The sequence below is a fragment of the Anneissia japonica genome, unplaced genomic scaffold, assembly GCF_011630105.1.
Source record: "Anneissia japonica isolate Jap-2015-1 unplaced genomic scaffold, ASM1163010v1 scaffold401_len1656234_cov178, whole genome shotgun sequence".
Classification (NCBI taxonomy): domain Eukaryota; kingdom Metazoa; phylum Echinodermata; class Crinoidea; order Comatulida; family Comatulidae; genus Anneissia; species Anneissia japonica.
Window position 1 is genome coordinate 1,500,853 of NW_022745982.1, and position 19,550 is coordinate 1,520,402.

A 19,550-nucleotide genomic window follows, 5' to 3' on the forward strand; every position below is an offset into this window, starting at 1 on the left:
CATCGCTGGATTCGCAATATAACAGTCACCGAAACTTGCATGTACCAGTTGAGGTGATATTTCACAATGGTCATGCTGAAATTTGAACCTCATCATCATGAACTTGTTCCTTATCAATCAATTTACAGTGTCGCAATCACTGACTTTCATGCATTCTGTTGGAGGTGACATTTTTATGCATAGTTCAGAGAGGTTCCAAGTTGCAAAAGTTTATTTCAGGAAACACAATGCCACGATTGTGAACATGCAAAAAATTGAAGCATATATTATTGATGCTACAACGATGTTTGACAAGGAAATTCACGCTTGTTGAGGTGAATGCAAAATCAATAGTTGATGTTGGCTTGCGAAAGAATCACGAAGCAAGAAGTTTTTTTTTCTGTTTGTGTAGAAATGTAATTTATTTTTCTGTCCTATACATTCATGGATTCCATGTCAACGTAAGCTGCGTTATCTGAGCCTTGGATGGTAGCATCAGGTTCATTGTCGTATATATTGCCAGAAATCTGAAACAAGATGAATTATGTAATGAGTTAAAAAGAGTTTATATTTTTCTTTTCTGAAATAAACATCATCTCCATCATATTGTTATCAACATATCATCATCATCATCATCATCATCACCATCACCACTAATATTTTGCTGGCCTCGTAGCCAATTGCCTGTAGGCAGCACACTCTCCTGCCATAAATATTCTAAAATACATAAACGTATTTCATTTCATTTATTTTGTCTCAATTATATACACTTGAAAACAGTTTCATACTCTGGAAGACAGGATACCCAAAAGTGTACTAAAATATCGTCAAATGGTTCTCCAAACCGAAAGAGAAATAGAAACATAATTTATAAATATTCTAAATACATAAGCATAATGTTCATTCAAATAATGAAGTCTTCTAGTTTGATGGAACCAATAGCAGGAGCTTCTGTATGGGTCGTAACAATGTCCTCTTCTTACCGCCTTGGTTTGCCTCAACCAATACTTTTCTAACCCACTCATCCGCTCTCACTTCTGTCTCAACAATGCATCCTAGTGGCAAATTGTTCAGACAGATTCAGGTGTATTTACTGGTGACACCTTCATCGATAACAGCATATTTGGTGAAAGATTTTTGCCATGAATTCAAAGTAGTGAGTCTTCAAAATAGGCTTTTCTTTCATTGTTCAAATCTTTCGCTTGACAATTATTATTGGTTAAAATACTTCTGTTTAACCGGATTGGCAATGGTGCTTCCCAACCTCCCTTCCCTTGTCTTTCCCCTTCTTATGCTGCATAAGATCAACAAATTCATTGTTTTCTATGGACATGCCAACTTTCTCATCTTGCTTGTGCCATCTTTACAAACACATCGCCACCCAACTCTTCTTAAAATTGTATGATCTAACTGTCACTACTTGTCACAGGGTTAAAAATTCATTGATGGTCTACAATTTACCAAAACCTGAGCACAATATGTATTCACAAATTCTTTAGGATGAGTTCCAATCGTGATACATTTCTCCTGCCGCAACCCAACAGAGGTAGTCTAGTTTCTGGCCCCATGGTATGTTGATTGTACCATTTCTGATTTCTCAAATCTTGTGAAGTTTAGGAATGTCACCGACAAGTAAGATCATCAATTCTGCCTCAGTATCTGTGACAGACTCTATCGTGTTCAATTTCGTGTGTTTTATTCATATCTCAAAGTTGCATACCATTGGTGGCAGCATTCATAATTTACAAGAAACAATTCATACTGCTACATCTTTCTTTTTCTTAAATGAAATTAATTTACCTTGTTGATAAGATAATGGCCAAATTGTAATAACATTTGTTTCTATTTTAAGTGCTAGTATAAATATATTATTTTTATTTATTATTTATTTTATTTTTGCGTGCTGGCTGTATCTGTTGCGTAACATCATCTGCTTTTGTATGTGATATTCTTGCTCAAATTCTCCTAATCCTTAGAAAACATCAGCATATTCGTTGATCAGGTGATGTTTTGTAATTGAGTTCCCTTGTTTTTTTTTTCACCAGATCTTGGCTCTCACAGACTTGTGACCAAGAATAGCCATTTCTGCTCTATCTTTAATGTAGAACATTAGATCACGCTGTACTGATCTAACATGACATTTCAGGTTTATTTTTTCTAAGTGTTTCCAAATTCATGCAGTACCGTGCCTGTAGGACTTGGCTGTTTTGTCTGCCTTACTCTTTTTTACATTGAATAATTGCAAAATGTTGGCTTCTGTCCAGTGTCCAATTTACAGTTCAATAGGCCAATATTACAGACTTTTATTTTAGCATGCCATTTGTCATCAATGTGTGCTTTGTTAGTATCAGAGCCTCTGATACTTCCTACAAACAGTTCACCATCCGAATCGGTTTCATTCTCTATTTTATATACACGCTTAGGTTTATTGGAGCTCAAACTATTAATTCTGCACATTTTTGCAAAATTATTGGGTCTTGCCATATGCTGGGAAGTTAATTTTGTGTGTACGTGTTACTCTACATTGTTAGATTCGATGATGAGACTTTTACTCAATCATATAACTGGGATCTATTTAGGTGTGTTATAACACTAAATGACATTTGCTATTACAGGTTTCGCATTGTATGTCAGCTTTACAATCACTTGCTAGATGGGAAGTTGATGTCAAACAGCAGAAACAAATACGGTTTTCCTTTAGCAGTACCTTTTTTTCTGCATACGACTTCGATGCCAAGGTCCTACAATTGATAAGTTTGTGAGAACCAGGATCCTATGGGCACAATCCATCCTTCTCTTTGACCAATTTTGGTTTTTTTGCACAGTGGTCTTCTTCACTATCGCTGTGGCATGCTAAGACCTTGACCTGTCACCCCTATTTTCATCCAGCTTCTTTTGCACATCTGGATCCCTATGCTAATAGGCAATGTTACTATGAGGAAGTCTGAAAATGTATAAAATTTTAGGAAAGTTTTCAGCTCCTTCTTGTGACTAGCTACTTTGTCCCTCCATTTTGTTAATCACAAAGGACGGCAGCTTTTCGACTATTGGGTTCAACCCGTGGGGTGTATTTAGGATGATAAGATGAGGCAATTCCTTCATCTGAACAACCGCATCTCTACATGTCTGCTAACTTCAACAATACTTTTGTGCCGTTTGGTTTTATCCAACTGGTGAGCCTCTTTATAATCTCCGCTTTTTCAGTTCCAATCAGACACCATTTATAGCCTTCTCAACGTCTTCCTTAGCCGATATTGATCGGCTAATCTCCTTACCTCTCCTGATGTATACTTGCTTTTTCCGCTGTATCTAGCTCAGATGTATACCCAGCTTTTACGAGGGATTGGAAGAATCTCCATGATAAGAAAATTAACAAGTCTCCAGAGTAAACATCTGAATTGAATTGAATTGGTTTATCATGATCATAATCATTTGTCATCTTTACCCTTAGTGTATTATATCACCTTCTTTACCAGCACCAACATTATTGTTATAATCATTATCATCCTTTTTAACAATCTTCACCACAACAACTACTAAATTCATCATTATCTTCCCCACAACATCCACTACTATTATCATAATTATCATTGTCACTGCCACCACCCTAACTTGGAATGGTATAAAGTGGGTCCGTTCAAAACCTTAATTTCATCTTAATTTGCAGGAATTGCCCTACTACTGCACTCTTAAATATAAACTCATCTTTCAGTACCTATATGGTAACACCTCTAGACACATCATAATTTTCTGATAACAAAAAGTAATGCTACTATGAAAACTTAGGCTATGCTCAGACACAGTGACTAAAGCTTTGTCTACACTGTCAAATTTCTTCAAAAAGCATCACGTAAAATTTGATGGAACATAGAGTTGAACACGTTCAACTTTTTTTTGATACAATTTTGATAAATGTGATATGATGTCATCGTACCCATATATGGGCACATCACATTTTTTTGTCACATTAAATTTGATAGTGTAGACAAAGCTATATGCTAGCGTAACGTTAATCGAGTGGTGTGAACTTGTGCGCGGCGTAGTGAATGCCAGTATTATCGTGCAATCACTGGCGTACGGTAATCCGGCAACAGACGCCAGATTAGCATACGCAACTGAGTTATGACAGTCATGCATGAATGATTCTGAACTTGGCCAAGATTTGACCAATCACATAAAGCCTAGATGTAAACAGGAAATAAAATGCACAATTACGAATACGAATATTTTGTGCGAATACTTATGCTAGCATTCTTTATCGCCTAGTCTGGACATCTCGCTAGTTACGCCACAAATTAACGTACGCCCTGGAATATCTTTCAGGTCTGAACGTAGCCTTAAATTGGTAGCTAATAATTAAAATGACTTACTGTTGCAAGGTTTGTGGTATTTTGATCTTCTGATTTCTTTCTTCTTTTTGAACATGCCTGTAGTGTACATGAATAAATTCAATTATGTAATTTATTATCTATTCATCTGAACCAGTGTGTATCCATATTCTAAAGCCCTGTTCAGACTGCCAAATTCTATTTGACATGCCTAAATATGGTCATATGTGATATAGAAACATCATGAATATAGGCGCATACAACATAATTGATATGTCTCTCACATTAGAAATTCACACAAAAAAAAACTCATTTTAAACTCTTCATTCAGTGGTATTATTTGTTAAGCCCTGTCCAGACTATCAAATTTTATTTGACAAAAGCATGTGATATGCCTAAATATGGTCATGATGACATCACATCATGACCATATATAGGCACATCATGACTATATATGGGCATACAACAGTTTTTTGTCAAAGAAAATTTGATAATCTAGACAGAGCTTTAAGCTTGGGTCAAAATAGAGCAAAACCATGATAGTCTCATGTTCAGTAGTACTCAAGTTAACTTACACTTGCAAAATTCAAATGCATTTACATGGCTATCTCATTCTTCCTTGAGAAAAAGTTGAGGCTTGCATATACAGTATGTACGTCAGACTGCGTCAGATAACTTTTGTATATGTTGTGTTTGAAACGTTTCTAATTATTAAGCGTCTCAAACTAAAAATTGGGGAGCATCAAAACTTCCATTGTGAACGAATCTTAATGCTTGGCAAGTGTATCAGTAAGTGTCAATGGGTCTATGCATTCTGAATCTTGTTGTCAGTTTCAACGTACACAGAAGGGAGAACTGGTTTATAACGTCAGCTTTATGAGTGAGGGAGGGAGGACATGGATTCATATAGGAAGCGGTCTATGAGTGATTGAAAGATAGGCCAATCCGTCACTGCTCTAGAGACATATTCAAGGTTCAATGTTCGACCTTATGTTTATTGCATACAATAACTATATTCAAAGAATGTCATTAAAATAATTAATAAATAACTTACACAATATATGACCACAATAAAAATCACTACAACCACGGCACTGACGCCAGCTATAATGATAACAAGTTGTAAGTCGTTGCCATTTCCAGTATGTGTTTCCGTGGTTGGTATAGGGATAGGCTTAACTGGTTGCAGAACACTTCCGTTAATGACACAAATAATTTCTCCATCAAATTCGAATTTCACATTTCCAGAGTCAAGCTGAAATGATTTATAATTATTAATATAATGACTAATCTAATATCAGTAACAGAATAGGAGCAACAATAATGAATGCTATAATACGCCTAAAATATGCATGCATTATTGTATCGTTGTTACCTCTTCAAACATTTTATCAGCCTCAGCTTCAGCATCAATGTTATCATCATCTACAAGCTTGAACCTGACAATAACACTGCCTTCAGTTAACTGTTAAATAAAAAATATATAATTTATTGTTTATTTTATCATTGTTCATTAGCTTTATGAAATAAAACTTGTAGTTGTACATAAATAATGATAAAGATGGTTGATAATGATAATTATATAACAATAATATATATTAATAATTATTGTGATGATAGTGATAATGACAATAATGTGGTACAATGTTTTGTTATAAAGCGCATGGTATTATTGCACTGTCTGTCTATTTTAACTATTTTTGTACTTCTTCAATGAAATATTTTGAAAAACACCCCAAGGATTTAAAAAGAAATCCACCCCATTCCTATTTTGCGGTAACTACAATGGTTGGTTTGTATACATAATCCAACCAATATTACATACATGACCTATTAGGCCTATCTTACATATTGGTACCTTCCATCTAACCAGTTTATATGTTTTTTGACTTACCTGTATGTCTTGGATGTTATTTTCTGGTATTTCAAAATTTGATGCCAACTGGCTTTTGATTTCACTGTAAATATTCAAAATAGATTTATAGATTTATTTAAATTCATTGATCAAATAATTATGCTTTAAAAACATGTCATAATACTAGAGATGATATAGCAAATGTTGGTGAATATTGTAAATTTTTTATTCACTTTTCCATATCTTTATTTGAATTGGATAATTCAAGTATGTCTAATATTTTTTTTAAGGATTTTAACAACTTTAATTTTTACAGAAATGTTGTATTAGACAGTTAAACAATTTGTTTTTAAACTTCTGCTCTTTGTTCTTGTGTATGCTTATAATTTGTGTATGTGTTGCTGTGCCTTGGAGGAAGACTATACTTTTACACTGACCAAGTTACCCAGGGTACACAAGAAATTAATAAAAAATAAATAAAATGTATGAATAGTAATAGTGGTGATGTCTTTATGGCATGATAATTAAACTTTTACACTTACCTTTTAAATTTGTTGAGGTTGTTCTCGATACGGTTGAATTCAAAATCTAAACCGAAACCCATTCCAATCTCTGTACTGTTTGTAGGAATGATTCATATTAATGATGACAGTTCGAGACATACTGAATTAATGGTCATACCAAAGAGTATAGATTGGCAAGAGGTTCGACTGCCATGATTTTGTATGCAAACAAGGAAACATTAATAAAAGTCTGTACTACCACGAGATAGGGGGCGCCCCATTTACGAACGCCTTTACCTTCTTTTGAGGACGTTCTCTACATAATGGTAGTACTTTTTTTGAGCTAGGAATTGCATTCCACCGAAACCCTGAGAGTCGGACCACTTGCAGTTCTATGCTCTGGTCATAAATGGGCTACGTACACAGCCATACACGAATGCGCTAGGCCTGCATACATGCAACAGACAGTGAAATAACCTTGAAAAGTGTAAACAACAATCATGACTATATAACTACGTGTAAAACACAGCCAACTCCTCTCCCTCGACACACATCAAAACACACATACTGACAGTACACAACAGGAATGAAAAAAGCAGCACGATAATCTTAACAAATTAACGTCTCAACAAACTGGAGAGGATGAGGTTATTCATCCCAATTAGGTTTCGAGCCACTATTATTTTGATTGATTGAATCTATATTCAATAACGAAATACATATATACAAAGTTGTTATACTTTGGTATCTAGACTATAAAAAAGAAACTATACTGTTTATACTTTTTGTTTTCATACTGTTTATGTGGTTACAAAACAATGTGCATAGACATTCCTTATAAATAATGTTTTAGCATAAAATAAAAGTGAATTAAAAGTTAAACTTGTATGTTGATAAACATAAAAAAGCTGCTAAAAACTTACCCATCTGGATTGTATCCTAGTTGAAAAAGAAGAAAGACAAATTTATTTAATTAATTAATTGATTTGAACAATACACTTTCATTACAGTGGCACTCGTCTATTAATGGTGCGTTCAAAGACAAGAACAAATATAATTAAACTAAAAGTTACAAAAAAAAAAAAATTAAACTAAAGAGAACTAGCACAATTCTTTCTACAGGATTAAAAGGAAACTTGCTTCTATAACTTAACTACAGTATCAAGACAATTTCAAAAACTGATGTAATTTAGTCAAAACAAAAAACATACATGTTGCATACAAAGCAGATACTATACTTTACTTAGAAATATATAAATATACATACATTTACAAATTAATGAATTAATACATAAATTAAAAAATTAATGAATTAATTGTATGTTTAAAAGATTTGCCAGATTTTAACACAGACAGTATGGATTTATCCATATAAATGAGAAGTTATGAATATGCATTTGCTTAATTTTTGAATATGCATGAATTTCAAACATGGACGTTTCTTACCTGAACATGTATTGTCTGTACAATGCCATGTTCCGTTCTCCAAACAGGTACTAAAGTTTGAAATTAAAAATATTTTTTGTAATTAAATGCTTTTTCAATTATGATTTTAAAATTGTCATGAAGAAATTGGAAATTTAAGGGACTGTAATAAATTTCCATTCCTTTCCTTACTGTAACATATTTATTACGTAGAACATTCTAGAATTGTATTTATTTGACCAAACAAACAGTGTAATTCCACATTGGTAATTACAGGAACATAAGGGACCATGTGGAAGGTTCTAGATGTTGAAGTACTAGAAGCAATTTGCCTATTGGTTAATTATGATGTAATGTGACCAATAAGGAACTTAGGCAATATAGAATACTCTTGAATGCTCTGGAGTTCTAGGGCTAATGTATATAAGGTGAGAGCTTGGTCTTTCGAAAAGCTCTTTTTGAAACACATGTTTATGTGAATGTTGTTGTGTTATTTTGATACCGGATTCTTGTTGGAGTTTATACAGAATAAAATTTTATTTGAGAGTTGTGTTACAACATTGTGAACTGTGTGTATATTTCATATGTCAAAGAGGGATTCCTAGTCATTTCTATACTGCTTGGAAATACTTCAAACAGGAATTCATGACAGGGACATGGCAGAGACTTAAATGTCACACTGCAGGTTTCAGCATCAATTGATTCCATATGTATTGTAATACAAAATGATAAACCTTTTCAAGGAGGTTTTGAAATCACAACATAATTGTTACACATCACAGTGTCCCAACATGTGTTGTATGACCCTATTTTTTTTTTGTCAAGTAATATATGATAGTAAAACATAGTTTTTACATCGTACTTTGCACTGTAATATTAGCATGACCACCAAGTGCGTAAAGTCGTAAATTTAGTCATAAAAGGATTAATGCGGGTTCCAAATTTATGATGTCGTCGGATATACTTACCAAATGTTGCATGCATCTTCATGATCTCGTTGATCGTGTTCGTCATAATTCCTTCCTTCATATTGGCAAGGGACAACTAAATTATGTGCAATAATAACAAATTCGGACATGAGGATTATATAAAATTAAAACAATGTCTAGTAAGCTTAATTTGTAAATTATCAGCAAGTACTTCTTCATTGTGTATTTATTCTATAACTTCTGCAAAGAAATATAATTACAGGTCTCCCTCTGATTATAGGCTCCTCCAATTAGACATCATGGTCCAATAACAAGTGTCTTTTACCCCGGTCTTAAAAGTGGTGTTTAATTGGAGTGAGACCTGTATTTCCTTTCTAATAGAATTTACAGAATAAATTATATTTCATTAACAAATATTTATTATATGTTTTAACCATTCATTTGAAAAAAAAAAACCCATTAGAAATGGATTTTTCATTTGAAGCCAACTATTTATCCTCTTATCTTTTAAAGTTTATAAAAATATAAATAATTTTGCAGTTTAAAAAAGGATATCGATCATTCATTACTTTCACAATCTAGTTTATTTCCTTGATCATAGTAAAATTCTGCTTTGCATTCCCCACAGTAATTCACTTGACACTTGGCTGTTGGATGTTTGTCGCAGGACATGACGGTGCAAGGGTCTATCACGCACGTTACTACGTCTCCATCTTCACAATTATGACAGTTGACCATATTGCCGTCTGCATCGTAGAATTCCGCAATACACCCGCAGTAGTTAGACTCACAGCGAGCATCCGGGTTTGTGGGACAACTAGCAACGTGACAAGGGTCAAATAAGCAGGTATCTGGACTTGTTCCATTTGGACAATTGTATTCCTCGACTAAAAAAGGAGTAGAATATTTTAAAGTTACCAACACCTATCATCATATACATTAATATCTCAATATCATCATAACATCATCACCACAACCATCATCGTTGTTGTTGTGATCATGATCATTGCTTCTCCGCCACCAACAGCATATCATCGTCATCATTACCACAATCATTATCATCATCATCATCCTCATCCATCATTGTCCTTGTCATCATCATCGGCGACCTCACCAACAACAAAGAATAATAGGGCGATGAAAGGAAAATAAATACGTACTGACAATCTCACAGAACCGTCCAGTAAAACCAGGAACGCACGAACAATCGGCAGCATTTCCAAATTCACTGCAGCTTCCAAAATTCTTACAAGGTGAATTTGCACAAACATCTACAAAAAAACTCAAGTGTCAGTGACTAATAAAAATAAAAAAAAAAAAAGAGAGAAAGAAAAGGAAAATGTCGGTTTACTGGATCAGTAATAAATATTTTGGGGTGCGTTCAGGAAAATGATAGACTTGGCAAACTAACATGTAATCATTCTTACTATTTTTTGCGAGTAGATGTAAATGTTTTCATATAAATTTAAAGCAATAACATTCTGATATTCTGCATATTGTACAGTCTACATTGTCATTTACGAACTTCCCATTTACGAAACTTCTATTTTACAAACGATGTTCGGCTGATAGCATCATTGCTCGAACGTCTGATGATGTCATCACCTGATCATATAATTTTCATATTAATAGTACAATGATGTGATGATATATACATTTTATGCGACCTTTCAGTTTTAAATAATACAAAAAGTTTTACTTTGACATTTTATTAGGTAAATATAATTCGTTACTAAATAATGATTACAAACCTGGATCGATAATTTGACAGTTATCCCCAGATGTACCTGGAGGGCAAAGACAGGTGTAGGCATCACCATAAAAGGGGTGACAAGTTCCACCATTCAGACAAGGTCTACCGCTACATGGCGCTATCATCAGACAATGAAATTAGCAGAAAAATAATCATTAAATATAAAATAGCCTCATTTATTTAGTTCCTATCACAAGTATGTTTTTTTAGGAGTTAAAAAAAATATATAATCATTTCAGCCAGCTTAATGTCTGTAGCGCATGGCGCCCTCATCAGGCAAAATGAAATTAGCAGGAAGAAAATACAACAAAATCTTGCTTTTATTTCATATTTATTAAAAAAACTTTTTAATAATTATTTAAAACACTTTTTAATATTATAAAATTTTTGCAATTTAAGCCTGGTTTTTATAAAGATGCTGATTAGTCGTTCGATTAGAAGAACCTGCTTGATTGCATCGATGACTGCAGTGAAAGCACTGTTCCAAGAATGTATCGGTTTTAGGGAAAGCATGGCTTTTCATAGCGCCCTTCTCTTTTCAGGTTGTAAAGTGCCCTGACCAAGTCATGTCACTGGATAGCCCTACATTGGAATCAATCGTGCAAAGTGCACCATCTTTCATTCCCTGGTGAGTATACCTATTCTTTTTTTACGTAGCCAGTGATGTAGCTAGCGGGTGTATTGGGGTGAGTGGCTGATAAAGTCTTTATCTAAATTATTATTCTAATTAGAGACTAAATCTGCTGAAGACCATGGAACCCCTGGTCCAAAAATGGTCTTTAATTTGAGGGAGATCTGTATTCTAATTGCACATTATTATGTCGTTTAGTTTTAATTTATGCTCCTTCATGTGCCAATACATTGAAACTTACTGTATTCGCAAAATTGCCCAGTAACGTCTTCGGTACAATAACAGTAAACTTGGCCTTTGTGCATCTCGCATGTTCCGCCGTTCTGACAGTAGTTATAAATACATGTGATGTCTGTTATGGAAGACAAAGCATAACATTATTGTTTATGAAGATCCATAAACATGACACTGATAAAGTTGGGCTTGCACAGTGTAGCTTTTAGACAAATGTCAGTACTAGAGGATATGATTCCAGGACATCAAAGGGTTAACATATTTTTCACTGTGTAGCTTCGATCAGACAGAATCACATTGCATGTTTCTTGAAGGGTTCATGTTAACAACAATTAGTTTGCCAGATTAGATACCGATTATGTGCGAAATATAATAGGTATTACAATATTTCAGGAAAAGTATGAGTTTGTTTGTCGGATGTAAAAAGTAAATCCTTGTCGAACCACAGGGCTGATTGGGGCTGGAGCTTATCCGCCCAAGTTACTCCGAGAAATTTGCTGGTACCAATTGCTACAGCTGGGTAGACTGATGTATAGATAAAGTGCCTTCTTAAGGAAACAAGCAAAATGCACAGTGAAGGAATGAAACACCGACCTCAAGGTAGGAAAAAACCAAACCATTTTCACTGCCCCAAACTGCCTCCACTTACCGGATGTAGACCCATAGTTCATTTTTTCAAGTAGAGAAAATAAAAATAATTGTCACTATCAAATAAATTAGGTTTGAAATATATTTTGCAAATGGAAACGAAATCGGCATGACATCGGTTCAGTTGCAGACTAGGGGTGATTGAATAGGCTAATTTGTTTTAGGCCCGTATTAATCCATGCATGTTGGACAAATCATCAAGAACTCTGGCAAGTTTAGAAGAATAGATTTTGAGATTTATAGAATTCTTACCTTCTTCGCATGTTTCCCCACCAAATCCTGACGGGCATTCACAATGATACGCTAGATACGGATAGTCAATGTGCTCACATGTTCCACCGTTTAAACATGGGCTCGGTTCACATGGGGTAGGATCAAAGGTTACAGACTCTCCGTCTTCATCAGTCATTAAAGGTGCTGGATACGTAGCGGTTGTATTCATATTCTGACCGACTGGAGATGAAAATACCAATCAATTTAAATAATTAGTTATTACAATTAATTATCATTTAATTATCTGTAAGTATTAAGCCACCTTATGCCTGCTAAATAACGGACATACCTTCTATCTGACAGTAGTCACCTATAAATCCAGGAAGACAGAGGCAGTAAGAATCAATTCCAACAACATTGGTGTAATTGAAATTCCCTAAACAAATTCCGCCGTTCATACATGGCTGCGAATTACATATTTCCTCTGAAAAACAACACAAACAATTTGTATTAGAGTATTAAACTTGTTACCTCTGGCCTATATTGAAATTCTCAGTGTTTTCTTTTTGTGTTTTTATGGAGAAATATGACCATTGTGATATCCAATTCACGATGTTAATCCATCATCGTAGTGTAATATGAGCTGACTCGATTTTCTGCAAGTTCATCAGCCGTTTATCCTTTGTTTTTATTTGTTTTTAATTTCATCTTTGTGTTAATTGAGCAATATATGATGGTAAGTCGTAAACAAACCGCTTTGAACAACGGCAACCCGGTGACTAGCATTTCAGGAGCGGATTTATTGGGGGGGGGGCCGGCCCGGCCCCGGCCCCCCCTTTTGGGAGGTTAAAAAACCAAATTTGGTGGAGTGTTATTGGGTACCGATAATGCTTTATAAAATACAGAAGACGCATAAGCCATGATTTTTGTTTATACTGTATGCCTTGATATTATTCGACATGACATTCGGACTATTAGCAATGGTGTAACTGCTATGGGATCCCAGGCCCATAGCCAGGTTCTTCCCAGGGGAGGTGGGTTCTCTGGGCATGGCATGGGATCCAGGGTCGAAGACTTGGTGGGTTCAGCCAAACCCAATAAGCCAGAGGATTTTTGTGTTTTATCTGTCTACATAATACTATAAAAGCAGATATGTTTGAAAAAGGTATACAGCAAAATGTTCTGTCTGAGTCTGAGTGGGTCTACAGTGCATTAGTTGGGTTGGAAGACCCGTTCAGGAATTCAAGGATGGGGATGAGGGTTTGCTAGAAAAAGGGGTTTGCCCAAACCATAACACCCCCTCCCCCGGCTATGGGCCTGAATCCCATTGGCTAAAATCAGAGATCCTGGGTTTTTTGTAATGCCACTGACTATAAAGGTGATTTAGTCACTACCTTCTTCGCAGTAGTCTCCGGTAAAGCCCTGTAAACAGTAACATGGCTCCCATTCGAAACCTGTGCATATGCCTCCATTTTGACATAGATTTGGTGAACACAAATCTAAAAAAAAAAATAAAAAAAAAATAAAAAAAATTCTATTAGTTTAAATATTAAAATATACAGAAATTTACCTGACAGAGGAGGTCCGACGTATATGCCCCACTCCCTGTTGCCACCACCACTGGAAGTATTAAATAGTCTGGTATGTCTAGGAAACCTTGTCTGAATGGTGATGATAATGATGAGGGTGGTCGCTTATGAGAGGTTTAACTGCAAAGTTAAGTAGATACATATATATACACATAATATATACATATATACACATACATAAACTCATATACATAAACACAGTGGACTTACCAATTTCACAAACTCTGCCTTTATAACCCAGACGACATTGGCAGTGCGAATCAGCACCACTAGAAGCAGAGCTCGAACTTAAGTGATAACTTGGACTAGCGTCATCACTGTAATCAACATTTGCTATACAGTGTCCACCATTCGTACATGGTTCCACAATACAGATGTCGTCTGCAAAACATAATCAACAAAAACATATGTCAATGTCAAAGTAATTTGCTATAGCTAACTTTGGAAAAGTCTGTTTTAAGCAAAAATACAGCAAAACCCTAAAATTTAACTCTGAATTGTGTTAAGCAATTTTATAAAAAAAAGTTCAGTTTTTGTAGATAAAAAATGTTTTTCTGTTTAAGAATAAGGTAAAATCTAAGTGTATTATAGTGATCCATGTGATAAAAAGAGATTAATAGAAATGTACTAATAGATTTAAGCGTTCCGTTTTTGGGTTATAGAATGAACAACTATACATGTAGGAACTTCCTGCTAAGCCCCACCCCTGGGATCTGATGCTGTTCTAAATGGTCAGTTGTTAAGTTTGATTGACACCCCAGAAAGGTCCATTGTTACTACTGTACCTTCATCACAAAGATCTCCACTGAAGCCTTCTGGACAGATACACGTCATATCGCTTCTTGTACAAGTGCCGCCGTTTTGACATGGATTCGGGTCACACAAATCTGTGATGTAAAGTATAGAACACACCATATAAATTAAATGAAAGTAAGGAATTTCATTGGTACTTCTGGATTCAGCTCCTGAATCTAAATTATTATTCGGTCCGAATTGTTTGTTGTTGACTATATGTTTAATTAAAACGATTTCCGTTTTTCCCTTACAATTGTGATCGCACTGTTCAACAAATACTGTATGCTGTAAAATGTATGAATGGAGATCGACTAAGAAATTCAGAAATTTATGATGTAACTGTGTTTGGTATAGTTCCATTTCGTAAGATTGCGAAACCTCACTTTTGCTAGTAATTAATAATGATTATACATAGATAATACATTATTAATGTAATTTTTGGTTTATAAGGAAAATTTCCTGCCGAAAAAAATAAAGGAATGGTACTGCGTAAAGACAACTTGATTTTTTGCTTCGAACAAGGTTTTTTCATATTTTTGAGTAAAATGTGTCAACTTTTAAGAAAATGGGTCCATAATATGTTAATTTATGCATAAAGTGGGTCCACCGCATTGTTTGAAAATCCTGGCTATGGCATTGACCAGGGAACATATCTCCAACTTTAAAGTGAACAAAGATTAAAATATGTTAACTATATAAACACAATGTATAAAACATTGTCAATTAAATGCAGCAACCAACCATCTGTACTCCTAAATTAATTTGAAAATAAATACATTCTTAAATAAAACCCCTGAAGTAAACAAAAAGCCAAAAATTTGTGTACATTTCTAATAGACATACCCCTGATTGAAAAATTTACCTTGTTCACAAAAGTCACCACCATATCTGTAATCGCAAATACAGGGGTAAATATTTCTACCAGTGCAAGTTCCTCCATTCTGACAGGTAGTCGGGTCACACATATCTAAAAGAGACAGATATTTTCATAAAATTATAAAAGTGGGGAGGTGCTTATTGTATTAAATGAGGGTGTGTACTCGGTGGGACCGGTAGTACACAGAACGCATTTTTTATTTTAATAGCCATTTTTTAATTTTTTTTATTTCTTTGATAATATAAATTTTATTATCCTGGTCTTCAGTTAAAACGGTCATTATTTTAGGCCCACTTCCCTAAAAATCTCACTTTGTAATATCATTTATAATAATAATTTTACAACTAGAGCAGTCACAATATAGAGTACATACTTCCACCCTGAAAATAACGAAAAGTACGCAGACCGTGTATGAGCGATTTTATTATTTTTTTTTATTCTCGAGGGCAAAAAAAATCTAATTTTCGTGACTTTGACCTTATCCATTGAATTTTTCTTCCCAAAATTTATTCTCTTAGTACCATTCCACCAAACCTAACAGGCAGACAGACAGACAGACCAGTAAGGTGAATACATAGCTCCTTGGCAGAGGTAATAGAAGTTTCTCAATTAATAGAAAACCGGTATTTACCTTCACAAAACTTGCCGTGGAATCCCGGTACACACACACATGGATATCCCACGTTACCTGTGCAATTGCCTCCATTCGAGCATGGATTTGGTTTCACGTGGCAAAGATCTTTGACAATAAACATACATTTCAAATCATAGACTGATATATTGTACAGGGGCAGATCCAGAATTTTTCAAATGGGTGGGGTGGGGGCTGGGTGCTCAACATATCCAGAATAGATAAGTGAGAGTGCCAATTTCAATATATGCCTCGAAATTTTAAAATTTAGTGGCAAAACGTGGGGGGGGGGGGGGGGTTCCTACTGGATCTGCCTCTGATATTGTAAGTAGTATTAAATATAGTAAGTAGTATTAAATATTATTATAAAGTTATATAAATATAATTAAAATAAATCATGTGTCAAGCTGCAGACTTGGCTGTTTCTTTATCTGCTTACTTATTATTTAAGCCAGGAACATGTTAGTACTGTTCTCCTCCTTTAAGTCCCTTAAATCAGAGCAAATGGACATTTCTGCTAAACCCCGCCCCTTGGATATTGTTGCTAAGGTCCCACGAAAAGATAGTACAGTAAGGAGCTTTCGATTGCACGAAGACGGTAGGACGTAGAACGTAGTGACGTCACTAAGAGTCATCTGCGCATGCGAGAACGTTAAGGTCACCTCGTCGAGCAGATTCTGGAACGCAATTTGGCCAAATCTACGTCTGCAGAGAACGTAGGACGCCAGGTAGAACGGTCACGCATGAGTGATTCCGTTCTACCGTCGCGTCGTCGCACAAATCGGAAGCTCCCAAATGTAAACGTGTTTGTGGGACAACACTCTTGAAAGTTCCATCAATGACATTCAAATCTCTCAATTTTGAGAAAATTGTAAAATGATGACAAAAATTGCATCTCACCAATCACTGTCTCGTTACAATTGTTTCCTGTATAGCCGTCTGCACAATGACATGTGTACAGCAACGGCCTCAGCGTATATGAACCTTCACAGGTCCCACCGTTCTTACAAGGTTCATCTTCACAACTTATGAATCCTGAAAAAAAAGTAATAGATAGGGAATAATATAATATAATAAATATTTAAATATAATTTAAATAATAATATAAATATTTATTTACATTAATAAATATAATGTAACAAATATTTAAAAATATATAAATAGCATGAATCTTGGCCAATTTTGTACATTCGGATGTCATAAAATCAAACAAAGTATAAATTTAGATTTTAAACGGTATTTAAAAAAATAATTTTAATTACTAACTTTGCTGTGGCTGTGAACATGCACCCGTGCAGCATTTCTCGTCACCATGGCAATCTGCATCTACGTCGCACTCATAGATGTCGATATTGAGGTCATGACCTTCCGGACATTCGCCTGGCTTTTCCGCTGTAAATTGCAATCATAAGTATTTTTTAACTTAAAGACCTGATTACACGATGACGATAACGAATCGTATTAGTAAAAATGATTTTATCGTTGTCCCATGATTAGGCTCTGACATCATTTGATTTGATTTGTGAAATTATTTTTGTATCGTATACACCATAAATTGTTTTCGAATCGTGCTAGTGTAACAAACTTTTCTTAGGCCTATTTCTTTTATTTTCTATATGGACAAAATGAGTTTTAGCTTTGTGTCGTTGATCGTTATCGTCATGGTGTAAAAAGGCCTTAACACTAACCGTAATAACATCAAGGTGATGCTATGGCGAGCCGAATTATCATTTTAACTCAAGTAAAGATATCTTAATATTTAACTAAGATAGCTCTATTAGTTTGCGATTGAATAGCAATTTGTCTTGCCATATGGTAGGTTTAAAAAATCAAGTAAATAATGATGATAGGCCTATATTATATGAGAATCACTTACCACATATATCGTAGCATTTAAAGAAGCCATCATTGCAGACACTATAATTCAACAAAAATAGATATGGTATGATAGAAATGAATGACAGTGCGTAGTATGATAAATAATACTATAATAATTATAATAGGGCCTATCAATAAATGATTATTATCATATAATTTAATTAAACTACGGCATATTTATCAATAAATTTATCATTATTATTATCGTTTTCATTATTATTATCCTAAACATCATCATCATCGGTTTATCTTTATCATTATCATTATCATTTAACATTCTCATCATTATCATCATCATCATTATCATTATCATCATCATTATCATCATTATCATTATCATCATCATCATCATCATCATCATCATCATCATCATCATCATCATCATCAACATCATCATCATCATCGTCATCATCACCGCCACCATCGCCATCATCATCATCATTATAATTATCATATATGTGTTTTTCAAATAATTTAAATTATAGTTTTGATGATGTACATCTGGTTTTGGTTTTCTCTTAGAGTTCATGTTTTAAGGATAATATGCTTTTATGTATGCACTTGTTATCTCGGAGACCGTTTTTTTATATTATTTTTAATAGTAAACACACTTACTCCGTCGTTCCGTCCGTTTTCATCGCTTTCTCTTATAGACTTAGTAAGATATCTCCAGCAACTGTATGATTGGTTAGTTTATTATTATCAACTACGCCCTTGAATTATTGATTAAGCATTCATATCCACGCTACCCAATCGTGTTTTATTACGATCATATGTTTCTATAGTCACTCATCTTACTTCCGCATTATATTAATTTATACTCGTATTTATTTATATCTGTACGTATACCTAATGTGTGTGTGTGTGTGTATTATTATTATTATCATTTCAATTTGGCTTATTGCTACTTATTATAATATTGGTATTACTGTATGTAGATTGCGAAATTTCTGTAAAATTGATTGATGGTTGACATACCAATCAAAACAGTGTTGGAATCGTTCAGACTCTCCATCTCTGTACCATCTGTCACCATAGTAACAAGGCTTTCCATCTGCCACAGAAAAAAATATGGATTTCTATAAAACCAAACTAATGACTCCAAGCCAAAAGCGGACACTAACACTTTTCCCTATCTCTTCATGATTTGTGTGGTATTGTAAGATTTTTAGAAGTGGAACCGAATGGTAAGTGAAAAAATAATCAAGGATTTTATTATGCATGTGGAAAATAGTGGTGGCGCCAGGATTTGCCCGACGGGGGGGGGGGGGGGGATGTCCCG

At 34.6% G+C, this 19,550-nt stretch overlaps 1 protein-coding gene across 1 annotated transcript in view; it reads right to left on the minus strand.

Annotated features, from left to right (window-relative positions):
• Positions 1 to 370: 370 nt before the first annotated feature.
• LOC117120108 (neurogenic locus notch homolog protein 1-like) overlaps positions 371 to 19,550 on the minus strand; it is a 25,637-nt gene continuing 6,457 nt past the window's right edge. The window contains exons 8-31 of the mRNA XM_033265119.1: positions 19,247 to 19,322; positions 18,267 to 18,307; positions 17,657 to 17,782; positions 17,291 to 17,425; positions 16,391 to 16,498; positions 15,745 to 15,849; positions 14,873 to 14,974; positions 14,298 to 14,468; positions 13,893 to 13,997; positions 12,848 to 12,982; positions 12,538 to 12,738; positions 11,645 to 11,755; positions 10,771 to 10,890; positions 10,180 to 10,290; positions 9,589 to 9,906; positions 9,059 to 9,134; positions 8,112 to 8,161; positions 7,589 to 7,604; positions 6,705 to 6,779; positions 6,202 to 6,265; positions 5,683 to 5,772; positions 5,362 to 5,562; positions 4,350 to 4,406; positions 371 to 506 (exon numbers count right to left, since the gene is read on the minus strand). Coding sequence (XP_033121010.1) covers positions 414 to 506; positions 4,350 to 4,406; positions 5,362 to 5,562; positions 5,683 to 5,772; positions 6,202 to 6,265; positions 6,705 to 6,779; positions 7,589 to 7,604; positions 8,112 to 8,161; positions 9,059 to 9,134; positions 9,589 to 9,906; positions 10,180 to 10,290; positions 10,771 to 10,890; positions 11,645 to 11,755; positions 12,538 to 12,738; positions 12,848 to 12,982; positions 13,893 to 13,997; positions 14,298 to 14,468; positions 14,873 to 14,974; positions 15,745 to 15,849; positions 16,391 to 16,498; positions 17,291 to 17,425; positions 17,657 to 17,782; positions 18,267 to 18,307; positions 19,247 to 19,322 — 2,687 coding nt within the window. The 3' untranslated portion in view covers positions 371 to 413. The remainder of the gene's footprint in view (positions 507 to 4,349; positions 4,407 to 5,361; positions 5,563 to 5,682; positions 5,773 to 6,201; positions 6,266 to 6,704; positions 6,780 to 7,588; positions 7,605 to 8,111; positions 8,162 to 9,058; positions 9,135 to 9,588; positions 9,907 to 10,179; positions 10,291 to 10,770; positions 10,891 to 11,644; positions 11,756 to 12,537; positions 12,739 to 12,847; positions 12,983 to 13,892; positions 13,998 to 14,297; positions 14,469 to 14,872; positions 14,975 to 15,744; positions 15,850 to 16,390; positions 16,499 to 17,290; positions 17,426 to 17,656; positions 17,783 to 18,266; positions 18,308 to 19,246; positions 19,323 to 19,550) is intronic.